General features: G+C 40.6%; 1 protein-coding gene across 1 annotated transcript; it reads right to left on the bottom strand.

The window, feature by feature from the left end:
* Positions 1-16,939: 16,939 nt before the first annotated feature.
* Positions 16,940-18,139, bottom strand: LOC142167787 (uncharacterized). The gene is made up of 3 exons (XM_075227679.1): positions 17,924-18,139; positions 17,533-17,727; positions 16,940-17,431 (listed from the first exon to the last, which is right to left on the bottom strand). The coding sequence occupies exons 1-3, from the start codon at positions 18,137-18,139 to the stop codon at positions 16,940-16,942; spliced, it is 903 nt and encodes a 300-aa protein (XP_075083780.1).
* Between the last annotated feature and the right edge of the window lie 709 nt (positions 18,140-18,848).

The following is an 18,848-nucleotide window of genomic DNA, read 5'->3' as shown; positions in this document are numbered from 1 at the left end:
TTATGTAGTAATTAGCAATGATAATTGCATGAGAATATTCAGAATTGCTTAGTTAGATCCTATAGGCATGCTTTCTAATAGTGACAATGACACTGTGTTGAAAGTTGAACATTAGCACTTAAAGGAAACGAGCAAGAATAATTAAGACTGATTTTAGATCCTATAGGCATGATTTCTATAATCAATAATTAAGACTATAGGCAGGATTTTTAATTGCAGACTAGATAGCATGTAAATTAACAGAATCCTATAGCGCCTAATGAGTATGTTGTAATGCACATTGAGACATTAGTCATTTAATTTCCTATAGGCATGGTTTCTAGCATGTGGAAGCAAAATATGTCAAACAAATTAAATACATAAAGGCAGGTTATCTAACACACACAGTAGTAGAACATATTTGAGCAAACTAAACACCTATAGGCAGGTCATCTAACACACACAATAGCAGAACATATTTGAGCAAAGTATAACACCTATAAGCAGGATTTATACCCGTTTCAATGCAATCATTAAGATAAACCCCCTTTCCCAATTTTACTAATACCCCAATTGTTATTACAGAATTATTACAGGCCCAATACAAAATAAAATGATACAAATAACTATATTGGGCCTAAGACGGGCCCAAAGTATACCCATCCCAGCCAGGCCTTAAGTTTTGTATCCATATAGGTTTCAACACAACCCAGAAACCACAAGAGAACTTGGATGATACCCAACATCCATAGTTGATCAAAATATTCATAAAAACAGTCATTTACACAAGCCAATTGGCTTATTCAGTAGGCATAGAGAGGGACAGAATTGAGCAGTCCAGAAGAAAATGGCCAATAACCTTAGGCCCTAGTGTGTCAGAGTTCACAATGGTCTCAAAGTGGACCCCGAGCAGTGCTCACACTAGGGAGGTTAATAGAGAAGTTTTAGAAGGCCTTGGCTTTCAGCCGGTCAAGAATTAGAGACTCAGAATAGGGAAACAACCAATGAAAATAGTAATAAAGTAATGGGTTTGGAAAAGCATTTGCAGACACTTTAAGATAATCACATAATGAACATGAACTCGAGAAGCAAACTAATACATTGGGGCAGAGTTACATATGATAAGAAACAAGCAGCTTGGGATTGCAAAGTTAACAGGCAAGGATATTAGACTAGTAAAACCAGTTAATACAACCAGTTTATAACTTAAAGGATTAGATTATACCAAACTCAGGATTAAACAGCATAATACAAACAGGATCAGGTACCATAGAGGGCATCAGTCAAGGAAGAAAGGATAACATGTTATTGGAGGTGCAGAATTGGATATGGCAAGAACACATAGAGTGACAATCATATTCGTAGGGTCACACTATACATTTAGAATGAAGGTCTTAAACAAACTAAGGCATATTAATGACAAAAACTAATCACTAGAGATTCAGAATTAGACATAACACGTGGATTAAGCCATATAATCAAGGCAGAACATTCAGATTATCAGCAATCACCAAGCTAGACATGCTTCAATCTGTCCAAATTGACTAAGCTAGGTGCAAAGACATTATTAGGATAGTAATTATAGGCAAAATTTAGATAGGAAAAGAGTCAAGGGAATACATGAAGTCATGCAGTTTCAGAAAACATGCTAACATAATGGAATAAACACTGTGAAGGTTTAGAAACTAACCAGTGATTGTTCAAGAAACAGGAAAGAACAGCAAATAGGACCCAGAGTCTCAAATGCGTCAAGTTCCTAAGGGTCTCAAGAACCCAGAGCAGTGCTCACACCCAAGAGAGGTCGAAAAATGAAATTCGGTGGCCTTGGATTTCAGCCAGCCAAGAGCCCAAAACAGAACAAGATACTCAACGAGCACAGAGCAAAGCTTCAGTTTTAGTGGAAAAACAAATAGTGATTGAAGTCTCTTTTAAAGGGGGAAGGGGAGGGGTTTATATAGTGTAGAAATCGAACACATAAACATGGAAAACTATCAATCAAACACTAGAAAAGAAAGAACACCACATGCAATCAAAATCAATAAGGAAAAGAGAGAAATTTCAAAACCCTAATTTTAGGGAAAGTACAAAAAATGCGCAGAATCTAAAAATAAAAAATCAAACATTGCACATAATAAGATGAATATAGACAGAAACATCACTTAAAATCAGAGATTTGAACCAATTCTGGTTCGATTCTGTAAACCCTAGTTTTAGGGTAAGTAAAAAATCAACGAATAATACACAAAGATTCGTACTCACAATAGAACGGGGGTGAATATAGACAGAATAGCAAAAAGATCAAGGATTTGAACCTATTTTGGTTCGATCTTGATGAGATCTGCTTGCCATGTTTAGGCAAGCAGTATAGGAGGATGGCCAGTACCAGGAGGAGGCCGTATATGGTAAGTAGTAGCCATGGAATCCCATAATAGGTGGGGTTAGGAGAGATTTTAGGGGAGGCGGCGCTAGGGTTCTTGAGAGAGGGAGAAGGGGTTGAGAGGATATCAGGGCGGCGGACGGGGGAGAGTGATTAGGGTTAAGGGTGCTTAGGGTAATTAAAAGGGAGGGAGTAATGTGGGTCGTTGATCTTAGAGATCAACGGCCACGATTAGAAGGGGTCTTGGGTCGAGTTGGTTTAGATGGGTCGCAACTGGGTTGTAGAGTTGGGTTAATTGATTGGGTTGGGGGTTATTTGGGCTAGGGTGTTAGATTTTGGGCCAGTAATTGGTCCGAAAATAGGTAAGGTTTGGGCCAGATTTTAAATACACAATGTTTAATAAATAAATAATTTATAAAAGTAATTAATAAATATCAAAAATATCATTTGTATACTAAAATGATTAAAAATAATAACTTAATATTATAAAATATAAAAAGTTATTTTTTGCATAAATAATATAATTATACATGAATATGGGCTATTGTTGCAAATAATGTGCAATTAGCCCTAAAATGCAAATGTAATTATAAGAAATACACTGAAAATATTTAAAACCTCATATTGGTATAAATGATAAGTTTAGATAATTAAATCATCATAAAATAATTTGGAGGATAAATATTGGGTATTTATTCAATAAAAATGCAGAAATAGATTGGTTTAAAGTTTTTAAAAATCATGGAAAATTATGAAAATACTTGTGTATGCTTATAAATCAAATGATGATGCATATGCACTATTTTAAATATATATATATATATATATACACACACACACACACACACACACACACACACACACACACACACACACACACACACACACATATAGGGAAACATTGGGTATCAACAACACACAATGACCATACTCTATTAATGTCATAATACCGCAACGAGATTCAACTAAATCCTTCATGAGCTCCTATAACACAAATCATCTAATACTTCAAATTATCTGCAAATCTCGCATTCACCCTTGTGACAGTCAGGTCAACTACTGCAACCGATCCAAACTCAAATCGCACAAATATAACCCACTGGTGGATAAGAAATCCTCCACACAATGCACCCAAGGGTGTGTCCTAGTGGCCAATGAAGTGGGTGAGAACCAGGAGATCTCAGGTTCAAATCCCAGCGGAGGCAAATACTAGGTGATTTCTTCCCATCTATCCAAGCCTTGGTGGATAGAGTTACCTGGTACCTGTTGCTGGTGGGATGTGGTAGATATCCCGTGGAATTAGTCGAGGTGTGCGCAAGTTGGCCCAGACACCACGGTTATCAAAAAAAAAGAAATCCTCCACATAATATCATAAAAATCACACATCTGTAGATCACCTCACAGGTTATAGCCCACCTACTTAGCCTCAACTGACATCTCTTTATACCCTTTCAGAGTCACAACTACTACGCAATCACTTAATATTCCTGAGTCTGAACTCACCAACAAGGCATGAGAATCTAATTCGTTCCACAATTAACCATCATGAAAGATCCTTCAACACACCCATAACCTGAGACTGTACATCAAATCAAGACAGAAATCAAGCACCAAATAGTCCTTTATACATCACAAACAAACTCTTCTCGTCAAATTCAATATATCGGAACACATCCCGCAGTCACTTCATACTCAAAATATAGCCATCAAACCACTCATCTAGTCACAAAGTTCACTCATAGAGACATTACAGAACGTATAAGTCCAAAAGCACGAGCTTACACAACTGAAATCTTCGTGCGCAAGCTACAGTCAAAACCCGACCTCAAGTTCTCCTGACTGGCCCTTCATCAGCACACAGAAATCACATCTCGCACCTCATCCATGGAATCATAAGCCGTCAATGCACGGCTGATACCAAGCACTCACATGCGCATACGAATGCATAGAAGGAATTCAAAGAGTTATATCTTAAGATGAATCAATTCTGCACGATAAGGAAAGAATGATGGGAAATATATATCCTAAATGCCCTGTAGCCTCTCGAAGATAGGTATGGACGTCATCATACCAATCCGCAAGACTCTACTAAACACTTGCTCATGACTTGTAGAACCTATGAACCTAGAGCTCTGATACTAATCTGTCACGACAAAAAATCCAACTAGTCGTGATGTCACCTAATCCCAACCCGCTAGGTAAGCCAATTAACAATATCCAATTCCAATGAAATTAATAAAACAATTAAATAGAAGAGATTATATGAATTTTCTACACTCCCCAAAGATTGGTAGTACAAATCATGAGCTTCTAAGAATAGAATTTACAAAACTTGTATGAAATAAATACATCATCTATTCGAAAAGTACATAAATAGAGTTTTATGAATCTAAGGCTACCATGAACAAGAGGCAGCTGCAATCGGAACGCAGGTACGTCTTCAAGTCCAGCTCTCGTCGAACACAGCAACATCATCAGTCAACATCTACACGCAAGGTACAGAAGTATAGTATGAGTACAACCGACCTCATGTACTCAATAAGTAACAAACCTAACCTTAGGTTGAAAGTAGTGACGAGCTGGAACAAGGTTGGGTCCAACACCAATAGCCAACAACAATTCGTAACAACGTAAAGCAAGTAATAAAAGAAGTAACTCAGAGATGAAATGCTCAGCTTATTCATAGTTTCCCGAAAAATAGTTCTGCTTTTCAAATATATCAGTGAAAACCCAAGTCGTTTACCGAAGTTGCCAAAAGTATGAGTAAGTTTGAAAACAGTAATTTTCCAAAAAATCCTCTTAACAATAAATAAGATGTTTCATTTTCGTTCCAGATAGCCAATGTAAAATGCATCCTTATGACAATATATGTGAGAAGTCATGAATGACGTGATACCATACAGCACGAGGAAAATACATTTATATACATGTATATCATGTGTGCATGTCAATTCAATGTATCTCAGAGATGAACTTATGTACTCACACTCTTAGAGTACTCAATCTTACTGGCTCACACTTTCCACTCATCATGCTCAATCACTCAGTATAGTATATGGACAATCCGGCCTAGGGAAGATCCATCCCGAAATGTATACATCAACTGATCATCAGTTACTCAGTACTGAGTAGGACCAATCCAGCCTGTGGGGAAGATCCATCTACAGGTATAAATACTTCGGACAAGATCCATGTCCAGGGAAGATCCATACCTTAATATAAATCAATCGCGCTCACTGGGGTATGTACAGACTCCGGAGGGGCACCTTTAGCCCAAGCGCTATCATAAATCAGTATAACAGTTGTGGTGTGCAGCCCAATCCCATAATGTCACTCATAATCAGGCCCTTGGCCTCACTCAGTCATCAATCTCTCCAGTCTCTCTCTATCTCGCAGACTCACAATGTCATCAAACTAGCCCAAAAATGATGATATGATATATCAATAAATAGCAACAGAGACTGAGATATGATATGCATTTGAATGCGTATGACTAAGTATGTAATGCAATGAAAGCAGATAACTCAACAGCATAAATGACCTCAGTGGGTCCCAACGGGATAAGCATGTAGCCTAGACATGGTTTCTAACATAGATCACAGCTCAATAGCTCAAGAACGTAGAAATTTCATGGTTACAGGTAAGATCAGGTAACTATACAGTACCACAGAAATAACGGAGTCAAAATTCACATGGTGCATGCCCACACGCCCGTCACCTAGCATGTACGTCACCTCAATATCAACCACATAACACGTAATTCAGGGTTTCATACCCTCAGCACTAAGTTTAAAAGTGTTAATTACCTCGAACAAGCTAATTCAAATACCGAGCAGGCAAGCGATACTCCAAAATTCCATCTCGGGCGTACCGACCTCGGAACGGCTCAAAGCTAGCCAAAAGAAACTCAAATACAACAAATAAAGCCTAGGGAAACAATTCCAAATGATAAAGATCGAATCCTTAATCAAAATCCAAAAGCGGCAAAATGTCACGCCCGCACCTCGGAACCCGACAAAACTCACAAAATACGATAGCCCACTCAATTACGAGTCCAACTATACTAGTTTTATTCAAATCCGACTCCGAATCGGTGTTCAAAACTCAAAAAATTGTTTTATGAAACTTTAGGCTAAAACCTCCAATTTCTCTTTAAAATTCATCAACCAATTGCCAAAAATGAAGATAGATTCGTGGAATAAGATCAAAACTAGGTGTAGAATACTTACCCCAATCCTTGTGATGAAATCTTCTCCAAATATTGCCTTAATCTGAGTCCCACGTCTCAAAATATGAAGAAAAAACCAAAACCCTCAATTTATAGCTTCTGCTAGCATTTTCACACCTGCAGCACATTAGCCGCTTCTGCGTCGTCGCTTCTGCGACATAACCTCTACTTCTGTAGAATCAGCTGAGAACTCGACCCACGCACATGCGGACAAAATATTTGCTTCTGCGACATCGCAGGTGCGAGCCACCATCCGCACCTGCAAAATACCTCGCTCTTGCACTCCAAATCTCTGCTTCTGTGGTCTTCCTCACCCAGAACTCACCTCGCCTCTACAACACCTTTGTCTCTTCTATGGCCATCGCACCTGTGCAAAACCAGCTGCAGGTGTGATCACACAAGAACTAGCAACCTTCAGCAATGTACTATGCAACGAATGTGATCTGAATCTCGTCTAAAACTCATCCGAGCCACTCGGGACCCTGTCTGAATATACCAACAAGTACAATAACATAACACGGACCTACGCGAGACCTCAAATCATGCTTAACAACATCGAATCAATGAATCGCATCTCAAATCGAACATAATAAACTTTAAACTTTTCTACTTCCAAAACTCGTGCCGAAACATAGTAAATCAATCCAGAATGAACCCAAATTTTGCACACAAGTCCCAAATGAAAAAACGAAGCTATTCAAACTCCCAAAACCACAATCTGATCCCGATATCCACAAGTCAACTCTTGGTCAAACTTTTAAACTTTCCAAACCTTCAAATTCCTAATTTTTGCCAATTTGTGCTGAAACCTTCTAGAAACATCGAAATGCGAATACGGGCATATTCCCGAGTCCAAAATCACCATCCGTACCTAACGGAACCATTAAAACTCTGTTCCGGGGTCAAACGCACAAAAGGTCAAACTTGGTCAACTCTTTCAACTTAAAGCCTCAACAATGAAATTCATTCTTCCAAATCGATTTTGAATAACTTGAAAACCAAAATCGATGATTCATATAAGTCATAATACATCATATGGAGCTACTCATACTCATAAACTATCGAGCGAGGTGCAAATGCTCAAAAGGACCGGTCAGGTCATTACAGGTGAGATTGAGTTACCCTGTCTGGAACCCTTGGCAGTATTGAAAGGTCTTGAGTGTTCACCATTAATTACAATAGAGTAATTAACAGTCTATATGCATTCCACAATCCATGAAGTGAATAACTGAGGAAATCCCGGCTCCTCCATAACATGTTTCAAATAAGGCCACCCAACATAATCATAAGCCTTCTAGAGATCAATCTTAACCATGCATCTGGGAGAGGTATGTTTCCTGGAGTAGGCTTTAACCAATTCATATGCAAGGATTACATTGTCTGCAATCTTTTTTCCTGGAATAAAACCAGCCTATGAGTCACTAATAACAGTGGAGATAACAGCCTAAAGTGTTGAAGCTAGAATCTTGGAGATAAGCTAATATAAGACTGTGCAACATGCAATTGGCCTGAACACCTTAACTGTCTTAGGCTTGGCAATCTTGGGCACTAGAGTGATAGATGTACAATTAATAGCTTTGTACATGCTCCATGTAGTAAAAAAATCTGTAACAACTTCAGTGACTTCCTTCTTGATGACACTCCATGCTTTTTAAAAACAATATGCATTAAATCCATCAACACCAGGGGCTTTGTCATCACTAATAAAGCATAAACCCTGATAAATTTCTTGCTCAGTGACATCCCTACATAATAAGATTCTCCGTTGTTGTGATAGGGTGGGTCCTTTTTTCATTATATCCTTGTCAATTACTGGTAACCTATGAGCAGCTGCTCCCATTAAACCTTTGTAGAAGCTTATTATTTCCTCTTTGATGCCTTCAGGATCATTGAGTTTATCTCCTGTCAAAGAATTCATTTCAACTATCTGATTTTTATGTTGCCTATCCTTGATCACTGCTGTAAAATACTTGGAGTTAGAATCACCTAGCTTGATCCATTTTGCTCTGGCCTTCTCCTTTAAAGCACCTTCCTATAGAAGATCCCATTTCTTTAGATTTTGCATAATACTCATTTCCTCTATTAGCAAATCATTTGTGCATTGTGTATAGATTCTTTCTTGTACAGTAATAAAGTCTACCCTGACTATTTCAATCTTCTGCTTGATATACTTGAACTCTTGAATATTTAACTTTCTGAGTAGTGGTCTAAGAGATTTCAATTTGAGCCAGATGTTGTTCATTTTCCTGTAACTCAATGTTTGATTCCAGTGTAGTTGCACAATGTTCAGGAAATATTCATGTTCTATTGTAACGACCCGACGGTCATTTTGAGAGTTGTAGCCCCATTTCATCATTTACTGCTCATTCTATACTTTATAGTTGTTATGTGACTTGCTGGGATAGTCAGTTCGGGTCCGGTGAGGTTTTGAAATGAATTGAGACATTTAGTCTCAAGGTTGAAAACTTAAGTTGAAAATGTTGAACGGATGTTGACTTATGTAAAAATGACCTCGAAATAAAATTTTGATGATTCCAATAGCTCCGTATGGTGATTTTGGACTTAAAAGTGTGTCCGGATTGTTAATTGGAACTCTATAGTTAAATTAGGCTTGAAATGGCTAAAATAGAAATTTAAGTTTAGAAGTTTGACCGGGGAGTTGACTTTTTGATATTGGGGTCAGAATATGATTCTAGAAATTTGAATATGTCTATTATGTCATTTATGACTTATGTGCAAAATTTAAGGTCAATCGGACTTGATTTGATAGGTTTCGGCAGCGAATGTAAAAGATGAAAATTCTTAAGATCATTAAGCTTGAATTGGGGTATGATTCTTGGTTTTAGCATTGTCTGATGTGATTTGAGGTTTCAACTAAGTTCGTATGATGTTTTAGGACTTATTGGTATATTTGGTTGAGGTCCCGGGGGACTCGGGTGAGTTTCGGGTGGTTAACGGATCGAAATTTGGACTTTTAACAAAGCTGGAAACTTCTGTCATCAAATGCAATCGCACCTGCAAAATTTGGCTCGCAAGTGCGAGCTCGCAGAAGTGATCATGGGAGCGCAGAAGCGGAAAGGGGGGAGTGGAGCAGTGGCCACAGGTGCGGAGGAAAATTTCCGCATTTGCGCGCCCGCAAATGCGGACGAGGGATCGCAGGACCGCTTGGGACCACAGAAGCGGACGCTTCATCGTAGAAGCGAGTCCGTAGAAGTGGACCTCGAGTCCGCAGAAATGAGGGAGGTCTTCGCATCTGCGAAAGTGCAGATGCGGCCAAGTGCATCGCAGGTGCGAAAGCACTGGCAGTGTTAAAAAGAGGAGTTACGAGATTGTTTCTCAATTTTGGACTTCAAACACACGGTTTGTGCGATCTTTCAGAGGGATTTCACGGGAAAAATTGAAGTAAGTCACTTGTGATCATTGTTAGTCAATAATATTAGATTATCATTGAGTATTTTGACTAGATTACATGTTTTTTAGGTGAAATTAGAAGATTTGGGCCTAGGGATTTCAAAATAAGAATTTGAGATTTGGAGGTCGAGTTGATGTCGGAATTTGATAAATTTGGTATGGTTGGACTCGTGGTTGAATGGGCGTTCATATTTTATAAATTTTATCTGGTTCCGAGATATGGGCTCCATGGGCAATATTTGAGTTAAATTTCAGGTTTTTGTTGAAAAATCTGTATTTTCATATGGAATTAATTCCTATAATTTGTATTGACTGAATCGAATTAATTGTGACTAGATTCAAGCCGATCGGAGCCGAAAAATTGAGGTAAAGGCATGTTTATTGACTGATTGAGCTTGGCTTGAGGTAAGTGGCTTGTCTAACCATGTGGGGGGGAAATCCCCTTATGATTTTAAACTGTTGTAACATTTTATGATATGTGATCGTTGTGTACGCGAGGTGACGAGTGCGTACACGGGCTAAATTTGGAAATATCGGTTCTTGCTGAGTAGTCTTCATTTAAATTCTTTAACTGAATTGCCTTAGCATATGTAGTGATCATGTTTAGCCTAGTATCACATGTCTACGTGCCTTAACTCTTACGTGCAATATATGCAACATGCTCAGCTAAACTACCTGCTTTCCTTGATTTGATTTAAATCTTTAACTGTAAGATTTCTTGCTGAAAATTTGTTGTTCCTCCGACTGCCTATTGCATATTTACTTTTGGGACTACGAGGCGGTTCCTCGGGAGATCCCCCTATACTGCATATTTACTTTTGGGACTACGAGTCGGTTCCTCAGGAGATCCCCCTGTGCTGCATATTTACTTTTGGGACTATGAGGCGGTTCCTCGGGAGATTTTCCAGTACTGCAGATTTACTTTTGGGACTATGAGGAGGTACCTCGGAAGTGCCCCTGTTGTTTACCTCTAATTGTTGTGTTGTTATCTTTCTATAAATTTCATTTATTTCTCAGTCACTTCATTACACTATTATAAATTTTTGTCTTATTTATTATTATTTTCAATAGGGCCTGACCTGACTTCGTCACTACTCTACCGAGGTTAGGCTTGGCACTTACTGGGTACCGTTGTGGTGTACTCATACTACACTTTTGCACATCTTTTTGTATAGATCCAGGTACTTCCTATCAGACCAGGTATCCGTGAACTAGTTGTACACGGAGACTTCAAGGTACATCTGCCAGCATCCGCAGACCTCGGAGTCCCCATCTATCCTTATTATGTTGTCTTCCTGATTTCTCTTTAGACTCTAATGTATTAAGACACTCAAAAATAAATTCTTAGAAGTGTGTGACTTATTTCTACAGAGTTTTGGGAGTTGAAATTATTGGATTGCAGTTTTATATTTACTTCATATGTTGAGAAATTTGGATTCAGTTTTATTTTATGTATTTCCGCAAATATTGTTAGGCTTACCTAGTCTTAGAGATTAGGTGCCATCACGACATCCTACGGAGGGTGAATTTGGGGTCGTAACAAGTTGGTATCAGAGCTCTAGGTTCATAGGTATTGTGAGTCACAAGCAGGTTTAGTAGAGTCTCGCGGATCGGTACGGAGATGTCTGTACTCATCTTTGGGAGGCTATGGAACTGTTAGGAAAATGTTCGCTTCTTTGATTCCTTATCGTGCGCATTTGTTGACTTCGAAATTCTAAACCCTTGTCTCTCTATTTTCTCACAGATGGTGAGGAAATGCACAACTGGATCCGATGATTAGACGCCCATGCCCTATGTTGTAGCTGCAAGAGGTCGGGATTGGGGCAGAGGCCGAGCCAGAGGCCGATGAAGACCACGTGGTACAGCCAGAGCACCTGCACGAGCTGCTACAGTAGAGCCACCAGTAGCTCCAGTGGAGAGCAATCATGTGAGACTCCTATTACTACCCCGACACTTCAGAAGACTCTTGCCCAGTTTTTGAGTATGTTTGGCACTCTAGCTCAGACAGGGTTGATTCCACTTGCTCATGCCACATCTCAGGCCGGGGGAGGAGCACAGACTCCTGCCGCCCGTACCCCAGAGCCACGGGCCCAGGTTGACCATGTCCCAGAGGTTATATCAGTGCATCTAGTTACCCAGTTTGGCCCGAGGTTAGGGCAACAGTTTGGGAGGGGGAGCAGCTCAGGCTCGAGAGGTACAAGAAGTACCACCATCCCACTTTCAGCGGTTTGGCTTCAGAGTATGCTCAGGGTTGTCTTGAAGAATGTCATGGCATCCTTCGTACTATGGGTATTGTGGATACTAGTGGGATTTCTTTCATGGCATTCCAGCTCAGAGGAGCGACCTACTAGTGGTGGCGGGCATACGAGTTGGATAGTCTGGCTGAGGCAGCTTCACTCACTTGGACTCAGTTTTCAGATATGTTCTTGAGAGAATATGTTCCTCAGAGTCTTAGAGATGCATGTCGCATAGAGTTTGAGCAGTTGCGCCGGGGTTCTATGACCGTGTCAGAGTATGCAGTCTGATTCAGTGATTTAGCTAGGCATGTACTGGCCTTGGTTGCTACTATTCGAGAGTGGGTTCATCGATTTATTGAGGAGCTCCACCCTAGTATCAGATTCAGTATGGACCGAAAGATAGAGATGGACATCGCATACCAGCAGGTGGTGTCAATTGCTAGGAGATTGAAGGGTATGCAGATCCGGGAGAGAGAAGAGAGAGAAGCTAAGAGACCTCGAGATTCTGGCATGTATAACAGTTCTCGTGCCCTAGCTATAGCTCTTCAGGGTAGGGGTTATGGGAGTCGCCCTTTTCATTCCGCACTTCCAGTCGCCAACGGTACTCCGGCCACTCCTAGGCCCCAGTATCCCTATTATGCACCGCCAGCGTCTAGTATACCTCCTGTATGGGGTGCTTCCAATGATCAATCCAGTCGATCAGGCCCGATCCAGTCACAGCAGCCACGTCCTCCGAGAGCTTATTTTGAGTGTGGTGACACTCATCATATGGTGAGGGATTGCCCAAGATTCAAGAGGGGTGCACCTCCACATATTTCTTAGGCCCCACCTATTCCACAGGGCCCTTAGGCTTCTCAGGCCATGATTACTGCACCAGTTGCCACTCCACCTGCACAGCCATCTAGAGGTGGAGGTTGGACAGGTAGAGGTCGCCCTGGAGGGGGAGGCCAGGCCAGATATTATGCCCTTCCTACTAGGACGGAGGCAGTTGCATCTACTTCGGTTATCACAGGTATTGTTCTGGTCTGTCATAAAGATGCATCAGTCTTATTTGATCCAGGCTCCACTTATTCTTATGTGTCATCTTATTTTGCCATGTATTTGGGCGTATCCTGTGATTCTTTGAGTTCTTCTGTTTATGTACTTACACCTGTGAGTGATCCTATTATTGTTGATTGCGTATATCGGTCGTGCTTGATTGTTATCAGTGGTTTTGAGACCAGAGCTGATTTATTATTGCTCAGTATTGTAGATTTCGATATTATTTTGGCCATGGACTGGTTGTCTCCCTATCATGCTATCCTTGATTATTACGCCAAGACGGTGACATTGGCTATGCCAGGTTTTACCGTGGCTAGATTGGAGAGGTACCTTGGATTATGTTCCTAGTAGGGTTATTTCATTTCTTAAGGCTCAATGAATGGTTGAGAAGGGGTGTGATGCATATCTGGCCTATATGAGAGATGTTAGTGTTGATACTACTACCGTGGAGTCAGTTCTGGTAGTAAGGGATTTTCCCGATGTATTTCCAGCGGATCTTTGGGGTATGCCACCCGATATGAATATTGACTCTGGCATTGATTTGTTACCGGGCACTCAGCCCATTTCTATTACACCATATCGTATGGCCCCAGCAGAATTGAAAGAATTAAAAGAGCAGTTACAGGAACTGCTTGATAAGGGTTTTGTTCGGCCTAGTATATCGCCTTGGGGTGCTCCTGTTTTTTTGTGAAGAAGATGGATGGTTTTATGCAGATGTGTATTGATTACCGCCAATTGAAAAAGGTTACAGTAAATAACATGTACCCATTGCCAAGTATTGATGACCTATTTGATCAGTTTCAGGGTGCCAGAGTGTTCTCTAAAATTGACTTGCGTTTAGGCTATCATCAGTTGAATATTTGGGAGCGAGATATCCCGAAGACTACTTTTAGGACTCGGTATGGTCATTATGAGTTCCTTATAATGTCATTTGGGCTGACTAACGCCCCAACAACATTTATGCATTTGATGAACAATGTATTTCATCCCTATCTTGACTCATTCATCATTGTGTTTATTGACGACATTCTGGTATATTCCCGGAGTCGGGAGGATCATGAACAGCACCTGAGGACTGTGCTTCAGACTTTGAGAGAAAAGAAGTTATATGCAAAATTTTCAAAGTGTGAATTTTGGCTTGATTCAGTGGAATTTTTGGGTCATATAGTTTCGTGCGAGGGGATCAAGGTAGATCCAAAGAGGATTGAGGCAGTGCAGAGTTGGTCCAGACCATCCTCAGCTACAGAGATCTAGAGTTTTCTTAACTTGGCGGGGTATTATCGTCGATTTGTAGAGGGTTTCTCTTCTATTGTTGCACCTATGACCAAATTGACCCAGAAGGGTGCTCCGTTCAGGTGGACCGAGGAACGTGAGGAGAGCTTTCAAAAGCTCAAGACTGCTTTGACTACAGCCCCAGTCGTGGTGTTGCCTACAGGTTCAGAATCTTATACTGTGTATTGTGATGCGTCGCGTATTATTCTCGGCGCAGTGTTAATACAAGACAGTAAGGTGATTGCCTATGCGTCCAGACAGTTAAAGGTACATGAGAAGAATTATCATGTCCACGACCTTGAGTTAGCAGGTATTGTTCATGCCTTGAAGATTTAGCGGCATTATTTGTACGGTTCCATTGTGAGGTTTATACCGATCACCGGAGTCTACAGCGTCTGTTTAAATAGAAGGATCCTAATTTGCGGCAGCGGAGGTGGTTGGAGTTGCTTAAGGATTATGATATCACCATTCTCTATCACCCAGGAAAGGCCAATGTAGTGGCTGATGCCTTGAGTCATAAGGTGGAGAGTTTGGGCAGCTTAGCATATTTACTAGTAGTAAAGAGGCCTTTAGCCTTGGATGTTCAAGCCTTGGCCAACCAGTTTGTTAGATTGGATGTTTCCGAGCTGAGCCGAGTTTTGGCTTGTGTGGTTTCTCAATCTTCTCTTTATGATCATATCAGAGAACATCAGTATGATGACCCCTATCTGCTTGTCCTTAAGGACACAGTTCAGCACGGTGATGCCAAGGAAGTCACTATTGGAGATGACAGTGTATTATGGATGCAAGACAGGCTATGTGTGCCCAATGTAGATGGTTTACGTGAGTTGATTCTTCATGAGGCTCGCAGTTCGCGGTACTCCATTCATCCGGGTGCTGTAAAGATGTATCAGGACTTGAGACAGCACTATTGGTGGAGGCGGATTTTAGAAAGACATAGTGGAATATGTAGCTCGATGCCTAAATTGTCAACATGTGAAGTATGAGCTTCATCGACCGGGTGGATTGCTTCAGAAGTTAGAGATTTCAGAATGGAAATGGGAACGGATCACTATGGATTTTGTTGTTGGACTCTCATGGACTCAGAGGAAGTTCGATGCAGTTTGGGTGATTGTGGATAGATTGACCAAGTCAGCTTATTTCATTCATGTGGTTACTACTTACTCTTCGGAGAAGTTGGGTCAGGTTTATATTCGCGATATTGTCAAGCTTCATGGTGTACCGATATCTATCATCTCTAACCGGGGTACACAGTTTACATCATGGTTCTGGAGAGCCTTACAGCGTGAGTTAGGTACTCGGATAGAGTTGAGTACATTATTTCACCCTCAGATGGACGGACAGTCCGAGCGCACTATTCAGATATTGGAGGATATGTTTCGTGCGTGCGTGATAGATTTGGGAGTTCTTGGGATTAGTGCTTTCCACTTGCAGAGTTTTCTTATAACAATAGCTACCAGTCGAGCATTCCGATGGCTCCGTATGAGGCCTTATATGGGAGGCAGTGCCGGTCTCCAGTGGGTTGGTTCGACCGGGCGAGGCTAGGCTATTGGGTACAGACCTGGTTCAGGATGCTTTGGAAAAGGTTAAGTTGATTCAGGATCGACTTCGTACAGCCCAATCTAGATAGAAGATTTATGCGGATCGGAAGGTTCGTGATGTTGCATTCATGGCTGGTGAGAAGGTTCTGCTTAAGGTTTCACCCACGAAGGGTGTGCTGAGGTTTGGGAAGAAGGGAAAATTGAGCTCTCGGTATATTGGGCCTTTTGAAATACTTAAAAAGATTAGAGGGGTGGATTATGAACTTGCATTGCTGCCTAGTCTATCGGGTGTTCATCCAGTGTTTCATGTATCTATGCTCCAGAAGTATGTTGGGGATCCGTCTCATGTTTTGTATTTCAGCATAGTGCAGTTGGATGGTAACTTGACTTATGATGTGGAGCCTATGAAGTGGTTCATCGGGATACTCAAAAATAAATTCTTAGAAACTTGTGACTTATTTCTACCGGGTTTTGGGAGTTAAAATTATTGGATTGCAGTTTTATATTTACTCCATACGTTGAGAAATTTGGCTTCCGTTTTATTTTACGTATGTCCACAAAAATTGTTAGGCTCACCTAGTATTAGAGATTAGGTGCCATCACGACATCCTACGGAGGGTGAATTTGGGGTCGTGACATCTGCCCACACATTGAAGAACTTAAAGGGTGACTTTCCACTTCTCTGATGTAGAGTTAGTTTTAATGTCATGGCAGAGTGATGAGAGATGTAAGGCATACCCTAAATAGTATTGATATGTCCCCATGTCAACATCCATTCATAATTCCCAAATACCCTATCTATTCTACTCAATATCCTACCTAAACCAAGTTGCTTATTGGACCATGTGTAGTACTATCCTTCCCATGCCATCTCAGTTAGCCTCAGTGCTTGTATACAATTGGCGTAATCCCTGATCTCATCATTGTTGACTGTGCATCCACAAAGTTTATCTTGTGTGTATAGTATTGAGTTAAAATCACCACCAATTAGCCATGGTTTGGTGATTCCTTGAGCAGCCTCTTTCAGGTTATCCCATAGGAGTTTCCTTTGATCAATAGTATTAAACCCATATACGATTGTCAAGTAACAGTCAATATTCCTAGCAGGTCCTTTGACTAGACATTGGAATATGTGTGCTTCTGTCATTATCAAGGTAACTGTATAGTAGCTAGAATCCCACAAAATCCAAATCCTTCCATTAATAGGATGACTATAATTCTGTATTACATCCCAGCCATGGGCAATATAACTACTTGTTCTACTTGCATTGTGCTCCTTAATTCTAGTCTCAACAATACCGGCTAGCTTTATAGTATTGGCTTTCAAGTAGTTCCTCACTTCCTTCTGCTTATACCATTTATTTATACCCCTAACATTCCAGAATAACCAAGTTATTGTGTGTTATGTTTGTCCCCTCCTCTTTCATGAGTCAAGGACTGACTTACACCACGACCCCTTCTTGCATCCACCATGTCATTCCTGCTTGTATAAGGTGATAGTATTGGAAAGTTGATCAACTTCAGTGCTGGACTAATCACCCCCTTATCCTTATCTTGCTGCATTTCAGGTTTCTCTGATACTCTACCTTCTTTTAGTTGGGAGATCTTTGGAGTCTCAACTTGGGAGATACTCTGACTTTGCTGAATTACAGTGGATATCCCATTTTGATCTCCTTAAGGTTCTGCTTCTACTGCCATAGGTTTTGTTGCTACTACCATAGGTCTTTTAGTTCTCCATTCATAAGTAACCTTTTTTAGTTCTCTTCTTCTTCTGGGTTGCTCCACTTGTTGTATTCTAGGTCATTTTGTAGGAATATTTTGGTAGGGTAAAAATTACATGTTCACACCACTCATACACTAATTTCTGTTGGAATTGCTTTCCTCTAGGATCCATCACAGTGACTTTTGTTGGCAAGGCTTTGGTTATATTAGTTTCAATCAGCATCCTCGCATATGAGATCCTTGTTCGTTTGGTTGTACACTCATCAGCAAATAATAGTTTCCCACTTGTACTAGCAATCTTACTTAAAGATGCACTCACCCAGCAATTCATTGGGAGCTTAGGTAAGATCACCCACAGTGGTATTTCTGTGAGAAATTCTTTGCTCGGGTCAAAGTCATGTTTCCATGGTTTCAGGATGATCGGTCTGTTGTCGATGGTAGAGGGACCAAATCATCCATCGACTGGAATTTAATAATGTTGTATCCCTCCTCGTGTAGGAATGGATTTGGTTCTGCAATGTCCGGCTAGTGTTGAGCTATATATCTTTTTATTGCATTGTATCTCCAATTATGTATGCAATCATAGCACATCGCTATTTCTCTTCCTCTTCTGCTACATCCTGTAATTCCAGTTGCACCACTGTTTTTCCATCCACTATTGCTGGTAGAATATAGCTGAGTGCAATCCCCATGTGTTGCTGCTCTGTTTTGTTGAAACAGACTTGTCCAACACTTGGGCCCTCTAGTGGTGGCTTTGTCTGTTTCAGTAATAGGCACCTGGGTTTTTTCACTCTCAATCGGATCTATGTTAGGTTCAATTGGTTCAATTGCACTTATCACTTCCCGCTCATGTATTTTTCCTTTGTTACTGTTATCTCCAGTCCCAATCTCCAAGTTAAGGTTAGGTGCAGTTACTGTTCCATTGATTTTCTCAGGGGATTTCTCCTTGTTTGACTGTTCCTTCTAAGTAATTGACAGCAGAGCGCTTAGATTCAATTGTTTACTTACCCCAGTAGTCTTCGATGTTGATTCACTTTTCC

This window comes from Nicotiana tabacum, chromosome 2 (genome assembly GCF_000715075.1).
Source record: "Nicotiana tabacum cultivar K326 chromosome 2, ASM71507v2, whole genome shotgun sequence".
Classification (NCBI taxonomy): domain Eukaryota; kingdom Viridiplantae; phylum Streptophyta; class Magnoliopsida; order Solanales; family Solanaceae; genus Nicotiana; species Nicotiana tabacum.
This window is presented reverse-complemented; position numbering and strand designations above follow the sequence as displayed.